The sequence below is a fragment of the Dendrobates tinctorius genome, unplaced genomic scaffold (assembly GCF_039654945.1).
Source record: "Dendrobates tinctorius isolate UK_male_01 unplaced genomic scaffold, ASM3965494v1 ptg000066l, whole genome shotgun sequence".
Lineage (NCBI taxonomy): Eukaryota > Metazoa > Chordata > Amphibia > Anura > Dendrobatidae > Dendrobates > Dendrobates tinctorius.
Genome location: NW_027361734.1, coordinates 2248453 through 2268742, shown reverse-complemented (window position 1 = coordinate 2268742; position 20290 = coordinate 2248453). Strand labels below are relative to the sequence as shown.

At 42.8% G+C, this 20290-nt stretch overlaps 1 protein-coding gene across 1 annotated transcript in view; it reads left to right on the top strand.

Moving 5' to 3' along the window:
• The window catches only part of LRGUK (leucine rich repeats and guanylate kinase domain containing), a 103617-nt gene that overhangs the window by 29287 nt on the left and 54040 nt on the right, over positions 1–20290 (top strand). Inside the window, exons 8-9 of the mRNA XM_073580981.1 lie at positions 10364–10507; positions 20198–20278. Of these exons, the coding sequence (XP_073437082.1) occupies positions 10364–10507; positions 20198–20278 (225 nt within the window). The remainder of the gene's footprint in view (positions 1–10363; positions 10508–20197; positions 20279–20290) is intronic.

Here is a 20290-nt window from a genome sequence, read left to right as displayed (position 1 = left end):
TTGCACACAGAGGAACCAATCATAGCGGCACAAGAGCAAGCACTAAGTACTAGATCCATTTAAGCAGGAATATACCACACAAGACAAGACCCAAGGTGCAAACTATGCAAAGAAACCTCAGAAACCGTCCAACACAAAGTGTCAGTATGCAAAATGCAAGCAGGAACTGCGTATACTGAGCGCCACAACCAAGTAGCAGGAATTTGTATACAGGAACATCTGCACAGCATATGGGCTAAGTCCTCCTAAGTCCAGGTGGGAGACCCCAGAGAAAGTGGTGGAGAATGAAAGCGATAAAATCCTGTGGGACTTCAAGATCCAGACGGATAAGCAGGTGTTGGCTAACCAACCAACCAGACATTGTGATAGTGGACATGGATCAGAAGACAGAAATGATAATAGATGTGGCAGTGCAAAGTGACAGCAACATCAGAAAGAAGGAATATGAGAAGCTGGAGAAATACCAGGGCCTCAAAGGAGAACTGGAGAAGATGTGGAAGGTGAAGGCAACAGTGATTCCAGTGGTGATTGGAGCACTTGTAGCAGTGACCCCTAAGTTGGAAGAATGGCTACAACAGATCCCAGGCATAACATCTGAACTCTCTGTCCAGAAATGCGCAATACTGGGAATAACTAAGATCCTGCGCAGAACCCTCAAACTCCCAGGCCTCTGGTAGAGGACCCGAGAAAGAGAAAGGGCAACAAAGACCACCCCCAGTGGGGGCGAGAAGGAGATTATACATACATATTATATTATAATATAATATATATATATATATACATATAGAGCTTGCAAAAATTAATAGACCGCTGCACAGTTTTATAAAAAATATAAAAATCAGCTTCTCTAAATGTCTGACAGCCATTCCATTCCAGTCTCAGTTGAATTCCAACCAGAGTACATCTCATTCTACTTAATGTGCTTCTGATTAGGTGATCACCTGAACCAAATCTTATTTAATGAGGGAAAGTATGAAAAACCCTGCTGTGGTGTCCACAATCCTCTTGCAATAGGACAAGCTGGATGGCAAAACAAGTGCTAGTAATATCCCAAAAGTAATAAGAATGAAAAAATAACTTTAACCAAGCCAAAGGAGTTGAAAAGTCTTGAGTGAGGAAAAGAAAGGCTCAATTCTGGCTTTACTAGCAGAGGGATACAGTGAGCGTCATGTTGCCTCCATCCTTAAAATTTCTAAGACGGCAGTCCATTACAACAAGGTCAAGCAGCAGACATTAGGGACAACAAAGCTATAGACCGACACAGGGCAAAAACGACTCTCCACTGACCGGGATGACCGTCATCTTATTCAAATGTCTCTCAGCAACCACAGGATGACATCAAGTGACCTACAAAAGAAATGGCAAATGGCAGCTGGGGTGAAGTGCACAGCAAGAACAGTTCGTAACAGGATCTAAGAGGCAGGGCTCAAGTCATGTAAAGCTAGAAAAAAGCCTTTCCCCAATGAGAAGCAAAGGACAGCCAGGATGAAGTTTGCCAAAGACCATAGAGGACTGGAGTAAGGTAATCTACTCTGATGAGTCTATTTTTCAGCCCTTGCCCAACACCTGGTCATCTAATGGTTAGATGGAGACCTGGAGAGGCGTACAAGCTACAGTGTCTTGCACCCACTGTGAAATTTGGTGGAGGATCGGTGGTGATCTGGGAATGCTTCAGCAAGGCTGGAATTGGGCAGGTTATTTTTTGTGAAGGACGTATGAATCAAGCCACATACAATGTTTTCCTGGAAAAACAGTTGATTCCTTCTGTTCAGGCAATGTTCCCCATCTCTGAGGACTGTTTTTTTTTTCCTGCAGGACAATGCGCCATGCCACACAAATAGGTCATTCAATGTGTGGATGAAGGACCACCACATCAAATCCCTGTCATGGCCAGCACAATCTCCAGACCTGAACCCCATTGAAAACCTCTGGAGTGTAATCAAGAGGAAGATGGATAGTCACAAGTAGAGTTGAGCGATACCGTCCGATACTTCAAAGTATCGTATCGGATGGTATCGGCCGATCTTTAAAAAAAGTATCGGTATCGCCGATTCCGATACCGGAAGTCCCATTCAAGTCTATGGGACTTCCGGTATCGGAATAAGAAAAACCCTTTCCTGCCCTTGTACAGCCTCTCTGGGGTCTGTACGGGCCTTTCGGGGGGCTGTGCCGGCCTGCCAGGGGGTCTGTGCAGGCTCCGGTGGTCTGTGCCGGCCTGCCGGTGGTCTGTGCAGGCTCCGGGGGGCTGTGCCGGCCTGCCGGGGGGCTGTGCCGGCCTGCCGGGGGGCTGTGCAGGCTCCGGGGGGCTGTGCCGGCCTGCCGGGGGGCTGTGCCGGCCTGCCGGGGGGCTGTGCAGGCTCCGGGGGGCTGTGCCGGCCTGCCGGGGGGCTGTGCCGGCCTGCCGGTGGTCTGTGCAGGCTCCGGGGGTCTGTGCAGGCATCGTCCGATGGGACTACAAGTCCCATCGGGCGATGCCTGCTACCATGACAGTGATTGACACATTAGCCAATGATGGGACAGTAGTAGTCCCATCATCCGGCTAATGTGTTAAATGTAAAAAAAAAAAAAAAAAAAAAAAATTACATGCTACATACATACAACATGCATACTACATACATGCTACATTCATACTACATACTACATACATGCTACATTCATACTACATAAATACTACATGCAACATACATACTACATATATACTACATGCATGCTACATACATACTGCATGCTACATACATACCACATATATACTACATACATACTACATGCATGCTACATGCTACATACATAACACATATATACTACATGCATGCTACATACATACTACATGCTACATACTACATATATACTACATGCATGCTACATACTACATGCTACATACATACTACATGCATGCTACATACATACTACATACATACTACATATATACTACATGCATGCTACATACATACTACATGCTACATACTACATGCATGCTACATACATACTACATGCTACATACTACATATATACTACATGCATGCTACATACATACTACATACATACTACATATATACTACATGCATGCTACATACATACTACATGCTACATACTACATGCATGCTACATACATACTACATGCTACATACTACATATATACTACATGCATGCTACATACATACTACATACATACTACATATATACTACATGCATGCTACATACTACATGCTACATACATACTACATATATACTACATTCATACTACATACTACATATATACTACATACATACTACATACATACTACATACATACTACATGCATGCTACATACATACTACATGCATGCTACATACATACCACATACATACTACATGCTACATACATACCACATATATACTACATACATACAATACATTCATACAATACATACATAGACATACAGTACATATAACATAGAGTAACATACTTACCAATACTTGTCACATTGTTCCCCGAAGCCATTGTCTATTCCGGGATAAATATTAACATAACAAACCACAAAAATACTCACCCACGATCCGAAGCAGTCCACGAGTGTGTCCCACGACGATCTTGGGTAGAGAACTGCAGCATCAGATGATGCTGCCGTTCTCTACGGGCTGCAGGAATCCAATGACGGAAGGTAGGTATCCTTCCGCACTGTATTCCTCCGCCACTTAAAAAAAAAAAAGTCCCTAGTCTCACTTTATGCCATTGCTGCGTGGGAAATTCCCACACAGCAATGGCATAAAGTGAGACTAGGGACTTTTTTTTTTTAAGTGGCGGAGGAATACAGTGCGGAAGGATACCTACCTTCCGTCATTGGATTCCTACAGCCCGTAGAGAACGGCAGCATCATCTGATGCTGCAGTTCTCTACCCAAGATCGTCGTGGGACACACTCGTGGACTGCTTCGGATCGTGGGTGAGTATTTTTGTGGTTTGTTATGTTAATATTTATCCCGGAATAGACAATGGCTTCGGGGAACAATGTGACAAGTATTGGTAAGTATGTTACTCTATGTTATATGTACTGTATGTCTATGTATGTATTGTATGAATGTATTGTATGTATGTAGTATATATGTGGTATGTATGTAGCATGTAGTATGTATGTGGTATGTATGTAGCATGCATGTAGTATGTATGTAGCATGCATGTAGTATGTATGTAGCATGCATGTAGCATGCATGTAGTATGTATGTAGCATGCATGTAGCATGCATGTAGCATGCATGTAGCATGCATGTAGTATGTATGTAGCATGTATGTAGCATGCAGTATGTATGTAGTATATATGTAGTATGTATGTAGTATATATGTAGTATGTAGTATGTATGTAGCATGCATGTAGTATATATGTAGTATGTATGTAGCATGTAGTATATATGTAGCATGCAGCATGTATGTAGTATATATGTAGTATGTATGTAGCATGCATGTAGTATGTATGTAGTATGTATGTAGCATGCAGTATGTAGCATGTATGTAGTATGTATGTAGTATGTATGTATGTAGTATGTATGTAGCATGTAGTATGTATGTAGCATGTATGTAGTATGTATGTAGTATGTATGTAGTATGTATGTAGTATGTATGTAGCATGCAGTATGTATGTAGCATGTATGTAGTATGTATGTAGTATATATGTAGCATGCATGTAGTATGTATGTAGCATGCATGTAGTATTTTTTTTTTTTTATTTTTTTTTTAACATTTAACACATTAGCCGGATGATGGGACTACTACTGTCCCATCATTGGCTAATGTGTCAATCACTGTCATGGTAGCAGGCATCGCCCGATGGGACTTGTAGTCCCATCGGACGATGCTTGCACAGACCCCCGGACATCAGCACAGCCCCCCGGCAGGCCGGCACAGCCCCCCGGCAGGCCGGTACAGACCCCCACAGGGTGCACAGACCACCGGCAGGCCGGCACAGCCCCCCGGCAGGCCGGTACAGACCCCGGGCAGTCCACACAGCCCCCCGGCAGGCCGGCACAGCCCCCCGGCAGGCCGGCAGAGACCCCCGGAAGGCCCGAAATGACGGCGCATCATGATGCGCACACACCGCGCATCATGATGACGTCAGGCCGTCAATCAACTGAACTTCCGATTCCGATGCCGAATTCCGATATTGAAAAAATATCGGAAGTCGGTATCGGAATTCCGATACAGCAAGTATCGGCCGATACCCGATACTTGCGGTATCGGAATGCTCAACACTAGTCACAAGCCATCAAACCAAGAACTGCTTTAATTTTTGTACCAGGAGTGGCATAAGGTCACCCAAAAGCAGTGTGAAAGACTGGTGGAAAGCATGCTAAGACGCATGAAAGCTGTGATTAAAAATCATGGTTATTCCACAAAATATTGATTTCTGAACTCTTGCTGAGTTAAAACATTAGTATTGTTGTTTCTAAATGATTAGAACTTGTTTGCTTAGCATTATTTGAGGTCTGCAAGCACTGCATTATTTTGTTATTTTGACCATTACTCAAAAATATACCTATAAAGAGAAAAATCAGACAAACTGAAAATTTTGCAGTGGTCTCTTAATTTTTGCCAGAGCTGCATATGTATGTGTGTGTGTGTATGTATATATATATATATATATATATATATATATATATATATATATATATATATATATAATGTACAATTTTAAATTCCTAATTTACTACAAAATCCCTATAATCATAGGTTCACCCTTTCTGATTAGAACAATAATTAACACAACTTCCCAGGTGTGGGTATATCCTAGGAAAAGACAGAGGTGCTCACGAAAACCATATAATTTAAGATTTAATTTTATTAAATATGGTATAAAAATGAATAATAAAAAATTCAAGAAAAATGCAAAAACAGGAAAAAGAGTAGGATAAGGGAATCAGCGATTGATGACTGCTACATGGTAAAGGTAGAATCATGTCCCCTCTTAATAATATGTTCAAAATAGAATACACACAGAGCTCACTAGTGTGCAGCAAAAATGATTATAAAAGGATTACAAATATTGATTAAATTGTTAAAGTGCTAAGTGCTCCAAAAATATATTTAATTAATAATGAAGTAAATGAGGGACAGATGTCATCAAAATAAATTCATAAATAAGTACTAATACTAGCTCAATCAATATTGAAAACCTCTAATCAATAACTCTCCTCATAGACATCCATGAGTCTGCAATGGCTGAGAGGCATAATAGCACTGTGCACAGTTACCAACTCAACCAACGTGATTAATTAAGCACATGTGCCCGTCAGACATTTGCAAACAAACAATATGAGAGGGAGGATAAATTAACTACTGAATAAAAGTACAAGGCTAATCACATTAGTATTTATCACTGAGTTAAGCATGTTTATATAAAGTCATCAATAGGGGGCACAATGCTCCTTTACCTGAATCCCGGTAGCATGTGAATGGTCTATCAAACTCCCATCCCTCTGCACTGACGCGTTTTGTGAGAAAAGACTAAAGTATAATCTGTGTTTTAATCATTTAAAGTTCTGCTCTTTCTGGCTTCTTAGGATCGCCTACTGGACCAATCAGTGACTGACAGCTATCTTTTTGGGCACTCTTATACAGATAGCTGTCAGTCACTGATGGGACCACCCACTGTACTAAAAATCCCAGAAAGAGCAGATATTTAAATGATAAAAACAAAGGTTATACTGAATCTTTTCTCACAAAATTGTACATCAACCTACTCCGCTCCTCCTGCTTTTTAACATGGTGCCTTAAGATTGGACTGCATTTTCATGGTGGCAGGTTCCCTTTTAAGATCTTCTACACATTTTTTTGTTTGACCATAGATGAGGAAATTACAATCCTTACTGTGATTGTACCCCTTTTTATTTTTATCTGAAGAACATTGCCGGAGAACTTTGGCTAATAAAAGGTGTCTTAAGACCAGATGGAGAGCTACATATCAACAGTGCCAGATTCCAGAATTATATGGTGACCTCTTAAACAGACGTTCTCTGCAGTACAATGCATTTTGACCTGTTTGTGCATCACAAGCTGGAATGTATGCGAACTATGACTGGCAAGAGTGGTGAAAATCAATAAGAAAGTCAACATTTGTGTTCAAAGCAGGCAAGGGCCAAAATGAGCGACTTTGTTTGCCTAAAGCTGATTCACTATTGGGTGCTTAAATAAAATGATTTGTATTAGGTTATTTTAAGTATTATGTTTTTTTTAAAGAATATTTTATTTCTATAGTTGTGAAGACAGAATGAAATATGTAACATTTATTAACACCGTGGGAAATTATGGGGACACTTTTAACAAACAAATGCATTCACTAACCTAGTCATTTTATCCATCTGACATCAATATGTTTCCAGCATCCTCTTGTTTCATTTGTCATTTGGTTCATGTGGCTGTGTTCCAGTCACAATGCATTAGGTATCAGCAGGAGGTGAAATCTCAGAAATGGTTTATATAAATGTTTCCACTATCAGCGGGCTCAGTTTATCCCCCCGTCATATGGATCGCTTCTATCGGATATCATTTTAAATGATTCCTTTTTGTTTGTGAAACAGTATATGAAATTGTACAATTGTCGGCAGAATCCTCACTGCCAGAGGTAAGAATGATATTCTGAAAACTAGCATCTGTGAATAACCTTGTTATACGGCTTACATTTCAAATGCTTTCCTTTTAGGAGCTCCGAACCTTCACTGACTTCATTCAATAAATATTACGTTTCCTTACGTAATGTTTCTGTTCCAAGATATCTAACCTTTATTTATACTGTTTGTAACAGATAATAATGAAATAATAGTATAGTCTAAAATCCTTCAAGAGAAGTCTACTACCATGGTGTTTTTTTCGTCCTTGCAGATGTGGCATATTTGCCACAAACTACTCTGCATGTGTTAACTACTCTGCATGTGTTATAAATAATCCAATAGTTTTGTTTCAGAATTGCCACTGATATTGCAAGGGGGAAGTTTCTTCCCAAAAAGACTTGCCATATTAAACATTTAAAAATCCATATGACGGTTCAATTTACATGCAACAAATATCCAGACACGTGTTTCATGTTTTTTTTCCCTCATCAGTGCAAAGCAGGAGTATTAGTATGGTTGGTTGAGAGGCTTCTGACTGGAAGTTGTAAGGGGTAAAGGTTCTCCTGGTGGAGAGTGCCAAGTTGGTCTAGGGGGACTTATAGGAAATGCAATGTTCCCCTAGGAATTTAAATATGCAAATAGGCTCCTTGCAGAGGAAGAGGACAGGAACTCTAGTACTACCTGAGTAGCTGGCACTGTACTATTCTGTGGATTTGCCATTTAAAGTTAAAAGCAGGAAATACATTCATGTGTGCATTCCTGCTCCAAGGACATCAAACGAAGTGAAAAAATGACATTATTAATAAGTTCTTACTTACATTGAATTAGAAAATCACATTTGTTTTGTCTAGCGAAGTAATAGCACATTAAAATCGCCTCAGGTGCCTGTGAGCATGTGCAATAGGAAGCTCTGATAATGTGATTTGGAGATAACCTATAGCTCATATCTCTGGGTCACAGGAGATATGCAGCAGCAGTGTGAGCAGCCTCTTCTTATCTCAGCAACCCTGGTATCTCCAGTATTAGATCAAAATGACAGTGTGAGCAGTCTTTTCTTACCTCTGCATCCCTGATATCTTCACCATTAGATCAGGCAAGGTGTACAGCAGTGTGAGCTGCCTCTTGGTACTTCTGGAATTTTATTTTCTCCATTATTATATCAGAAAGAAAGTGTGGACAGCAGTGTAAGCAGCCTCTTCTTACCTCAGCACCCCTGGTATCTTCAGTATTCAATCAGAAAGACAGGGTGGACAGCAGTATGAGCAGCCTCTTCTTACCTCAGGATCCCTGGTATTTCCAGTAATAGACCAGACAGGGTGGACAGTAGTATGAGTAGCCTCTTCTTCACTCGGCATCCCTGGTATCTCTAGTAATAGATCAGAAAGACAGGGTGGATATCAATATGAGCAGCATCTTCTTACCTGTGGACCCCAGTATCTCAAGTATTAGAACAGAAAGACAAGGTGAGGAGCAGTGTGAGCGGCCTCTTTTTATTTCTGTATCCCAGGTATTTCCAGTATTAGATAAGAAAGGGTGGACGGTAATATGAGCAGCCTCTTCTTCTATCTCAGTACTCCTTGTATCTCTAGTAATAATAATTATTAGTGATGAGCAAGTAAACTCGTTGCTCGGGTTTTGCCGAGTATGCTCGGGTGGTCTCCGAGTATTTTGGCGAGCTCGGAGATTTAGATTTTGTCTTCTTAGCTGCATGATTTGCGACTTGTAGACAGGCTGAATACAAGTGGGAATTCCCTAACAAACAGGCATTCCACACATGTATTCAGGCTGTCTAGCAGTAGCAAATCATGCAGCTGAGACGAAGAAATCTAAATCTCCGAGCACACCAAAATACTCGGAGACCACCCGAGCATGCTCGGAAAAATGCAATGAGCATTGAGCAATGAGTATACTCGCTCATCACTAATAATTATAATTTTGTTTCTCTAGCATTAGCTTATTTCGCAGCAATTTTATAAATTGGAGTATTAGATCAGACAGTGTGGACACTATGAGCAGTCTCTTCTTAACTCAGCACTCCTGTTATCTACAGTATTTTATTATATAGGATGGACAGCAATGCGACCAGCCAATTCTTACGTCAGCACCCCTGGAATAGCTTGTATTGGATGAGACATGGTGGACAGCAGTGTGAGCAGCCTCTTCTTACCTCAGCATCCCTGATATCTCCACCATTAGATCAGGCAGGGTGGACAGCAGTGTGAGCAGTCTTTTCTTAAGTCATCACCCCTGGTATCTCCAGTATTAAATAAGACGTGGTGGACAGCAGTGTGGGTTCCTTTTCTTATCTCAGAACCCTTGATATCCTCAGTATTACATCAGAATATCCACTAAGAGCACATCTACCTTTACATGAAAGGAGGGGCAGAGCTTCCTACTGCACATGCTCGGTCAACTCTTCTTTTAACCTTCTAGAACAGGTTTGTGTCAGTGTAACAAGACATAGGTCATTTTAATGTGCTATGGTGATTACATCCCTAGACAATACAAGTGTAATTTTCTAATTAAAGTTAAGTTGACATTTATTTATAATTTATTTATAGTGACATTTTGTTTCTTTATTATTCTATCCCTGAAATCACCCTTTAATGTTCACGTTTGTTAGATTTTTGGCAGATATCTACAGATGGCATTCATGTTTATTCTGCAGATGTGTAATTGGAGGTGGCTTGTATTTGCATGAGGATGAGCTCTCTGGTTTTCACCGCTGAATGTGAGAGTAAGTACTACAGCACAAATTCTTACGGTTGTTTTTTCACTTTTGTTCAAGGCTTCAAATCAAATTAAGAACATCACTGGCTTGGAAAATCTGAAATCATTACAAACGCTGGACCTCTCCTCTAACCAGATCACTAGTCTTGAAGGTCTGGAGGGTTTGAAATTTCTGCAGACTCTTAACATTCAAGACAATGAGGTAATAGACGTACGTATGTGTTTGTGTGTTACTTCTGTAGAGAAAAAATCGCACATTACATTTGTCAATAACATCCAGTTTATAGAGTTGGTCCATTTTAAATAAAGTGAGAAGTATAGTAGATCCATTATAATAGGAAAGTGTACAGGCCGGATAATTAAGTCTCGGGCGATGTTACAGTTTGCATCGGGAAACGCTTCGGACGTATATTGTAGGCTAGATACACAGACCCTTTTGTTTGACGGCTTGCATTGGATTTTATACAGATGACGGATCAGGTAGTGAGAGATACCATCACAGAAACAAATATGCAGACCAAACTATGGTAGTTGCAATAGTTAGAAATTTTGAGAACCAGACAATACAGTATATTGGAAAATACAGAAAAATACTACCTTTGTCGATGGATCGGTGTTCTATTTTATTTCTCTCTTTTATGCTATAGTTCAAAAAATGAGTGTAAAGTGAGATGTAGAGTGGTTCACACCCAAAAGTGCCAAATTTCGCTCCACAATGAAATGGCTGTTTTTCCCTATTGGGACCTTTAGTAATCAGCTGATATCAGTGGAGACATCTGGCAGTAAGTAGGTTTCTCTGCAGTGCTAGCATAAGTGAAATAAAGCATTACACAGTGCCCATTCAACTCAAGTTTATCCGTGTAATGCAAGATAGGACAGTTCCTACAAAATAGAAATTTTTAATGTGCTCTTCACTCTGGTAAAGAGTTGGGGACCCGGAACATCGAAATTCCCTTTTATTGGCTCAAAAGTCCCTAATGGGATATATGAAAATAGTAAAGATAACTGTAGTCTGACCACTTTTGTAGAGGTGAGTTGAAGGATTTGTTTTGTGTACATGAGCACATTGCTCCCCAGCGTCCGGGGGTTGATGTGCTCCTGATGATTGACAATTTGAACCAACGGCTTGGTTTCACCGCTGTACTGAGCTGTGCTGCAAGCAAAAGCAGCTTTGCCTGCGCAGTATTGAAATGGCGCTGGAGCACTGCATCTGACTGGGTCCTGGAGTCTGTCTGGCCAGCTTTATTGCAGCACTTGCAGGCTTTGTAGCCAGAGGTGTTTCTGGGTTTTCTGGTACCCGGGTAAAGAATTCAGTGTGATGCTCCACTCCCCCAAGCACATATGCGATTTGCCAACGAACTGCTCATCACACGCAGCGTGTTCCAGGACCTTTAGAGAGGGATTATGGGTGAGAGTGGCTTTTTGTTACTTTATTAAGAAGATAATATTTTCTGGATATTTATTGCTGTCTAAAACCAGGCTAGGCAGCCATTGGGGTTTTAAAGGGAAATTTCCCCATGTTTGCACTTTACTATTGACTTTTATGGGCTAACATGGCTTGTGTACATGTTGATACGCGCACTTTAAGCTGCAGTTTCTAGATTAATTATTGTTTCCACCTCCCTACCTCTATATGTATACCTTAGGCCCGGTTTATATACTTGCTTGTTTGTTCCTTACCCTGTATTGAATCCTGTATCGTTTGCCTATATGAAATTTTATGTGATGATATTTACATCTTAATAAAATACTGATTTTTTTTAATCTGTATTCTATTTTTGGGCGTACACTCTGTTGTTTTGTATACCATTATCTAGTGAGTGTTCCAAGTTGGAATTTTCCTTGGTCCCTTTATGACATTATTAGAGGACCATTCATGATGCAGGGATAATATATGCTTTTCTAATTTGTATATATGCTCTTAAGAAGCTGAATGAGATGACCTACCACATTAGACAAGCCCTTTAATACTCCTAGTATAAATAAAAATGAGAATTAGTAACAAAAATGTACTTCAAGATACCTTTTATGGCTGATGTTGTCTCTGCAGTCGCTCTCTTTCTTTTTCCCTTCCCTATGACAGAAAACCTGTAGCAGAGATAAAAGAAGGGGGTGGCACCTCTCTCCTCAGTTTAGTTTCCTGTTCCTTCAGGTGGATGCCTGTGGCAGGCTACATACCTTCAGGGGGATCCCCCTCTGATAAAGTCCGGTCCGGAGACCGAGGTCCGCGGTGTGGAGGGGGGGCAGCTGGGCGCAGTGGCGCGTGCCTGTCATCCCGGTGTCCTGGGGGCTGTCATGTGCCGCTCCTCATCCCCCCCGGTGGACTCACTGGGGGCCGCTCCTGTCAGGAGACCGTGCCAGGAGGGGGCGTGTCCATCACGACACTGGCGCTGAGTGAACGGGACGGTTCCGGTCTCGCCGGAAGTGACCACACGTCAGGAGAGACGGTGTGCTGGATGCTTGTGGGAGGGAGTTGTTCCAGGGGTGCGCACACCGCTCCTGCCACATAAAAGAAACGGTGTGCAATAGATACAGCGGCAACAGCTTTGTATGTAAGCATGGCGGACCCTGCAACGGAAGTACGCACAGCGGAGGATGAAGCAAACCCACAGGCTACCGTGGTACCCAGGGGTTTCGGTGGGTGAGTGCCTTTGTAAGGCAAAATATGTTGGTAATGACAGCCTCTGTGTCATGTTTTTCTTTAGGGGAAAAAGGCTATGGCAAACAGAAAAACAGGGCATGTGCATTATGCAGGAAAACCCTCCTTAGGCTGGTTTCACATTTGCGTTTTTTAGCGCTGGAAAAAAACGCACATGTGCGCATGCGTTTTTTCCCCTATATTTAACATGGGTGCGCATACCTGCGCGCTTGTAAGCGCATGTATGCGATTTTCATGCGCTGCGTTTTTTTGGGGTGTGCGATTGGATTTTCCAGACGCAGCATGTTGCATTTTTTGGCCCTGCAAAAAAGCGCATGCGCACGTTTTGCGCTAAAAATGGCCATTATAGCCTATGGATGCGCATATGTGCGCACTGGCATGCTCATGTATGCGTTTTTTTGCATATGCGTTTTTTTTTTTAAACCATGGAATTTAGGGGTTTGGGTTAGAGTTAGGGTTAGTTAAGGGGGTTTAGGGTTAGGGTTAGGGTCAGGGTCAGGGTTAGGGTTAGGTTTTGGGTCAGGGTTAGGGTTAAGTATGGTTTGGTTAAGGGTCAGGGTTAGGGTCAGGATTAGGGTTAAGTATGGTTTTGTTAAGGGTTAGGGTCAGGGTTAGGGTTAGGGTTAGGGTTAGGGTTAGGGTCAGGGTTAGGGTTAGGGTCAGGGTTAGGGTTAAGTATGGTTTTGTTAAGGATTAGGGTCAGGGTTAGGGTCAGGATTAGGGTTAAGTATGGTTTGGTTAAGGGTTAGGGTCAGGGTCAGGGTTAGGGTTAGGGTTAGGGTTAGGGTCAGGGTTAGGGTTAGGGTCAGGGTTAGGGTTAAGTATGGTTTTGTTAAGGATTAGGGTCAGGGTTAGGGTCAGGATTAGGGTTAAGTATGGTTTGGTTAAGGGTTAGGGTCAGGGTTAGGGTTAGGGTCAGGGTTAGGGTTAGGGTTAGGGTCAGGGTTAGGGTCTGGATTAGGGTTAAGTATGGTTTGGTTAAGGGTTAGGGTCAGGGTTAGGGTTAGGGTCAGGGTTAGGGTTAAGTATGGTTTTGTTAAGGGTTAGGGTCAGGGTTAGGGTTAGGGTTAGGGTCAGGGTTAGGGTTAGGGTTAGGGTTAGGGTCAGGGTTAGTGTTAGGGTTAGGGTCAGGGTTAGGGTTAGGGTTAGTTAGGGTTTAGGGTTTGGGTTAGGGTTAAGTATGATTTGGTTAAGGGTTAGGGTCAGGGTTAGGGTTAGGGTCAGGGTTAGGGTTAGGGTTAGGGTCAGGGTTAGGGTTAGTAAAGTCATGGTTTGGGTAGTGTGAGGGGCCACCTAAAAATGTTGGAAAAAAACGCAAACGCGGTAAAAACGCACTAAAAACGCATACAAACGCTTAAAAACGCTGCGTTTTTTTCATGCATGCTCATAAAAATGCTTGAAAAAAACGCTGCAGTTGTATGCTTTTGTATGCGTTTTTTCAATGCGTTTTTTTGCGGGAAAAACGCGCTGCAAAAAAAAGCAAGTGTGAAACTAGCCTTAGAACATATGACAAGCGAATCTGTCGCTTGTGTATTAATAAAACAGTGGTTGAGGAGTCATCATCCCTACTCCAGAACATAAAAACTATTATTCGAGATGAAGTCAAGACAACAGTAAAGGAGCAGTTAAAGTAGCATACTGCACTCAGCTCCGGAAAACCCACCCCTCCCCCTCCTCCTGCAGATATCCAAAGTCCTGATGTAGATTCGGAGGAAGAGCATGGAGAAGTAGCCCCCTCTTATGACTCAGACCTGGACTTCTCAGACGAGAAATATGGCCACCCTTATTTTTTATCCGAAGATATTGGAAAATTACTTAAGCTTGTCAGGTCTACTATGGGGGTCGAAACCCCCAGGGAGCAACAAACAATTCAGGATTCCATGTTTAGTAACCTGGAGAGGAAAAAACGCAGGGTTTTTCCCTTTCATGATAATCTGCTGAATTTAATTAAAAGGGAGTGGAAAAAACCTAACAAAAAGATGTCTGTCCCGCAGACACTAAAACGCAAATACCCATTTGATGAGGAGGTTTGCCAAAAATGGGAAAAAGCTCCTAGACTGGATGCTGCTATCGCCAGTACTTCTAGAGGGATAGCCCTACCATTCAAGGACATGGGTGCCTTAAAAGATCCCCTCGACAAGAAAGCTGATGCCTTTCTAAAATCCGCTTGGGAGGCATCAGCTTGGTCATTTAAACCTGGGGTAGCCGCAACTTGTACAGCTCGTGCTATGATCAAGTGGTTAGAGGAATTGAGTAAACAGATAAAAATCAAATGCCTGAGAGAGAGGCTACTGGAGGCAATACCTTCCTTGCAAAAAGCAGCAGGTTTCCTAGTGGATGCCGCAGTTGACTCCGTTCGATGTGCCGCCCGTGCATGTGCCCTGTCTAATTCAGGTCGCAGAGTACTGTGGTTAAAAAACTGGGCTGCAGACTTTGAATCAAAAGTTAAGCTCTGTGCAGTCCCTTGTGAGGGACAGTACCTCTTTAGGAAAGCGTTAGATGAAATCTTGGAGAAGTCGTCAGACAAGAATGAACGGTTCCCACCACCCCCCTTCTCTAGACGCCGTTGGAGTGACGCTCGCTCGTCCTTTCGAGGATCAGGGAATAGAGGGAGCCGAGGCCGCTCAGACGACAGGTCCATGCGAGGCAAACCCTGGAGGAAAGATAAGGGATTCCTCTTCAGTAAGCCTCCCTCTAAATCAGACCCCAAGCATCAATGACGCCAAAATTCCGGTGGGGGGAAGACTTCGATTTTTTTTTTTGTCCACCAATGGTCAACATTACCCGCCTCACAGTGGATAACCAGCTTGTTATCCGAAGGCCTGCAACTAAATTTCCTCAGCCCCCCCACCGCAGCGATTGATAGTGACTCAGGTGGCCAAGAAAAATCAAGCCACACTAGAAAAAGAAGTTCATCTCCTCCTACAGAAGGAAGTGCTGATAAAAGTGCCACACCACCAAATAGGAGAAGGATTCTACAGCACCCTATTCCTCATGCCAAAACCAGATGGCTCACTGAGAGCAATATTCAATTTAAAAGCACTGAACCAATATATGTAGAGGTTCAAGATGGAAACCCTAAAGTCAGCAGTAAGGCTACTCGATCCAGGCTGCTACATGGCAGTAAAAGATCTGACAGATGCTTACTACCATGTACCAATCTGTGGGGAACATCAGCAGTGCCTAAAATTGGTAGTGGAGATTGCACAAGTCCCCACTCATCTACAATACCAATGTTTTACCTTCGGGGTGTCAGTAGCCCCTCGTATGTTCACAAAGATAATTTCCAAAATAGTGTTCTTTGTGAGAAAACAAAACATACTACTAGTACCATATTAGGATGATTTTCTCATCGTGGCAGACAAGGAAAACTGAGTAAAGCAGTCCAGACTTGGCTGGATAATAAATTTTAAAAAGTCGGGGTTAATTCCAGCTCAGATGCAGGAATTCCTCGGGATTGAATTCAGTCAGACAAGAGTGTGTCCTCCCAGAGAGAAAGATTCAGACCATTCAACAAAAGATATAGCAGGTGCAACCAGGTCAGGCCATCTCAGTAAGAGGGGTGATGTCACTCTTGGGTATCCTAACAGCGACAATCCCAGCGGTCCAGTGGGCGCAAGCCCATACGAGGGAATTACAATGGCAGATTCTGTCTGAGCAGGCGAAGGATCTGTACAACTTGAATCGGAAGATTCTTCTATCACCACGAATGCAGGGCTCATTAAAGTGGTGGCTGAGCACCGAAAACTTAAACAACGCTGTACCTTGGTCCGTTCAGAATCCGGTGGTACTAACCAAGGACGCAAGTCCGTTAGGTTGGGGAGCACATCTAGCAGGCCGGATTCTACAGGGCCAATGGGAACCCTTAATGAGGGCGACATCCTCCAACCTAAAAGTTGACAGCTGTGAGGCGGGCAATTCTTCAGGCAGAAGAAGAGGTCCAAGGAAAACATGTGGCAGTATTATCCAACAACAGTATGACCGTAGCTTACATAAACCGACAAGGGGGGTAGAAGGTCAACATCCCTGATGACAGAAGCCAAAGAGCTGTTCATATGGGCAGAAAGCAACCTTTTTCCCCTGTCAAGTACACACTTGAAAGGGGCGGACAATCTTGTGGCAGATTTCTTAAGTTGTCACGTATTGCACCAGGGAGAGTGGTCGGAAGGTAAACAGGTTCTACTCCCTGAGCCCAAGGGAACACCCGGAAGGGGTGGATGCACTGCTGCACCGCTGGAAGTTTTGTCTGGCTTATGCGTTTCCCCCAGTTCCATTGATTCCGATAGTCCTGAAGAAAATTCAGGAAGACAAGACACGGATAATCCTTGTTACGCCCTTTTGGCCAAAAAGGGCTTGGTTCACATGGCTCAGACGCATGTGTGTCTTGGACCCATGGTTCCTTCCGGATATCCCAAATCTCCTACACCAGGGTCCAGTAGAGCACCCTCAAGTACACAGACTCTATCTCACCGCTTGGAACTTGAGAGGGGACTCCTACTAGGAAAAGGATTCTCGGGCCCTTTAGTGACCACTTAGCTCGCTAGCAGGAAAAAGGTCAAATACCAAAAAATTTGGGAAAGATTCCTGGAATTTTCAGGACGACAATTTTCCAATACAAGCCAAGAAGTCCCAGTAAAGGAAATTCTAGAATTTCTTCAAAAGGGGCTAGAAAGACGATTATCTACTAGCACCCTAAAAGTGCAAGTCTCTACCCTGGGTGCGTTGTTTGACCAAAAACTTGCTGATCACCTTTGGGTCTATAGGTTCATTCGAGCCTCCTTTACAGCCAAACCCTCAAAATCACTACCTAAGGTAGCTCCCTGGGATCTAAATTTAGTTTTAAATGCCCTAACTTCCTCACCTTTCGAACCTCTTACTTCCATTTCAGTAAAGGCCTTGACATTAAAAACAGTGCTCCTGGTTGCCCTGACGTCAGCTCAGCGTATCTGCGAGCTGCAAGCTGTCTCTGTAAATCCCCCATATACTACCTTTCTGGATGACAGAGTAATTATAAAGATTGACCCAGCCTTCCTTCCGAAGGTCAATTCAAAATTTCACAGGGGCCAGGACATAATTTTACTCTCATTTTGTGCCCACCCCAAATCCCTGGGAGAGCAAACCTTCCATTGTCTAGATGTCAGATGTTGCCAACTCCAATTTATAGAAGTCTCAAAATCATGGTGACTGTCATCAGCCCTTTTTGTCTCCTTCCAGGGGACAAACCGGGGAAAAAGGCCTCAAAATCAACTATCGGACGGTAGCTTCGTATGGCTATTTCACTGTCTTATTCTTCTTCAGGTCAGACTCCCCCACTGCGTGTAACGGCTCACTCAACAAGGGCTATTGCCACATCCTGGGCCGAACGGGCGAATGCATCTGTAGAACAGATTTGCAAGGCAGCGGTATGATCTTCACCCTCCACTTTCTTCTGTCATTATAGGCTACATCTAGGGCTCTCAAATCTTGCCTTTGGGAGACAGGTGTTATCTGCTGTTGTCTCTTACTAGGAGTCTCTTCTATTTCTTCCTCTCATGTACGGTGTCATGGGGAAGGGAAAAAATGATAATTACTTACTGGTAATTTGATTTTCCAGAGCCATGACAGCTCCGCATTAGTTCCCGCCCTATCTTGGTGTTGGTTGTGTGATGCACAAAAAAATATATATATATATAGTGGATAAGACTGACTTTTGTCAGCGTGCATGCAATATACAGTACATATGTGAACTAATAAGGCGGTTACCTTGCATACTCTGAAACAAACTGAGGAGAGAGGTGCCGCCCCCTTCTTTTATCTGCTACAGGTTTCTTGTTCCTGGTGGCGGATACCATCTCTCATGCTGTTGTGGCTCTGGAAAATCAAATTACCGGTAAGTAATTATCATTTTTCTTTTTCATCTCCTCACTCCTTGTCTTACTATCCTTTCCTGGCTGTGACCTTACACTGTTCCCGCATGTTACCCCCACACTACTCTGTCTTTATTCTGTGCCCACACACACTTTTCCCCAATACCGTCTCCTTGCACTACTCCCCTCAAACAGTCTCCTCACACATTTACCCTCTCACTCTCTATACTGCCTCCTCAAACCATACCCCCTATTATACTAAATCACCTCCACACACACAATAAATCTCCCCCACATAGTAAATACCTCCCACACATTAAATCTCCCTCCACACATAGTAAATACCCCCATACAGTATATCTCCCTCCACACACAGTAAATACCCCCATACAATATGACACAGGAAATACCCCCCATACAGTATATCTCCCCCAGCCCCATTACACTAAATCTTAGGCACATAATAAATACCCCAACACACAGTAAATCACCACCACAACCAGTAAATACCCCCACACACAGTAAATATCCCCCAGCACATTACAGTAAATTCCCCCCCATACTCAGTAAATACCCCCATACACAGTAAATCTCCCCCAGCCATGTTCCATTAAATGTCCCCAAACACACACAGTAAATACCCCCTTACAATCCAGTAAATACTCCTCCCCCTCTAGTTACATTCAATCTTCGTTGTCTTCAGCTCCACTGGTATGAAGCACTTGCCACCAATGTGTGAGTGACGACAGCAGCGTGATTACATGATTTGATCATGCTCCTGATGTTGCTATTACCTGACGGCCAGAGCTTCAAGTGTACTCACGTCTCAAAGACGCAAGTACAATTTATGACTGGGAGCCAGCGTGCTGCAGCCTCTCTGAGTTGGCTGTCACCTTGACAGCCAGCCCAGAGAACTGCTGACTCCCAGTCCATGGGGCGGCAAAATGCAACTGCCAGGGGAGACACTTCGGACCGCCGCATTAGGCAGAGTGACTGCGCCCCCAATTTTGACTGCACCCAGGCACATACTCCGGCTGCCCCCTCCCCCAGATAAGCCTCTGTCTATAGCAAGGAGCTAAAAAGCGCTGCACTCCTTGCTTATAACACCAGCCACCTCTAATCGATTGCTGAGGTGGCCAGTAACCTAGGAAAGGTGTGGTAAACTATCAAATTAAAACTCCCTTCATTCTTAAGAGGAAAGCAGATTTTTTGTATATTGCAAAATTACTTTTTTATATTTTTAACAAACACTTTGCTATTTTACCTATTTACTTAGTACTGTTTAAGTATGTTAATATAATATACAAATGCTGGGTAGTAAAATACTGGCACATATGACTATATTTTTGTTCATTTTGGTTCTATTTTTCAATGTTTCCATTGACAGATTTGTCAGATAAGTGAAATTGCTTTTATTGAAGAGCTACCTATGCTGCATATACTAAATCTAATAAAGAATCCAGTGCAGGTAAGTGGTGTC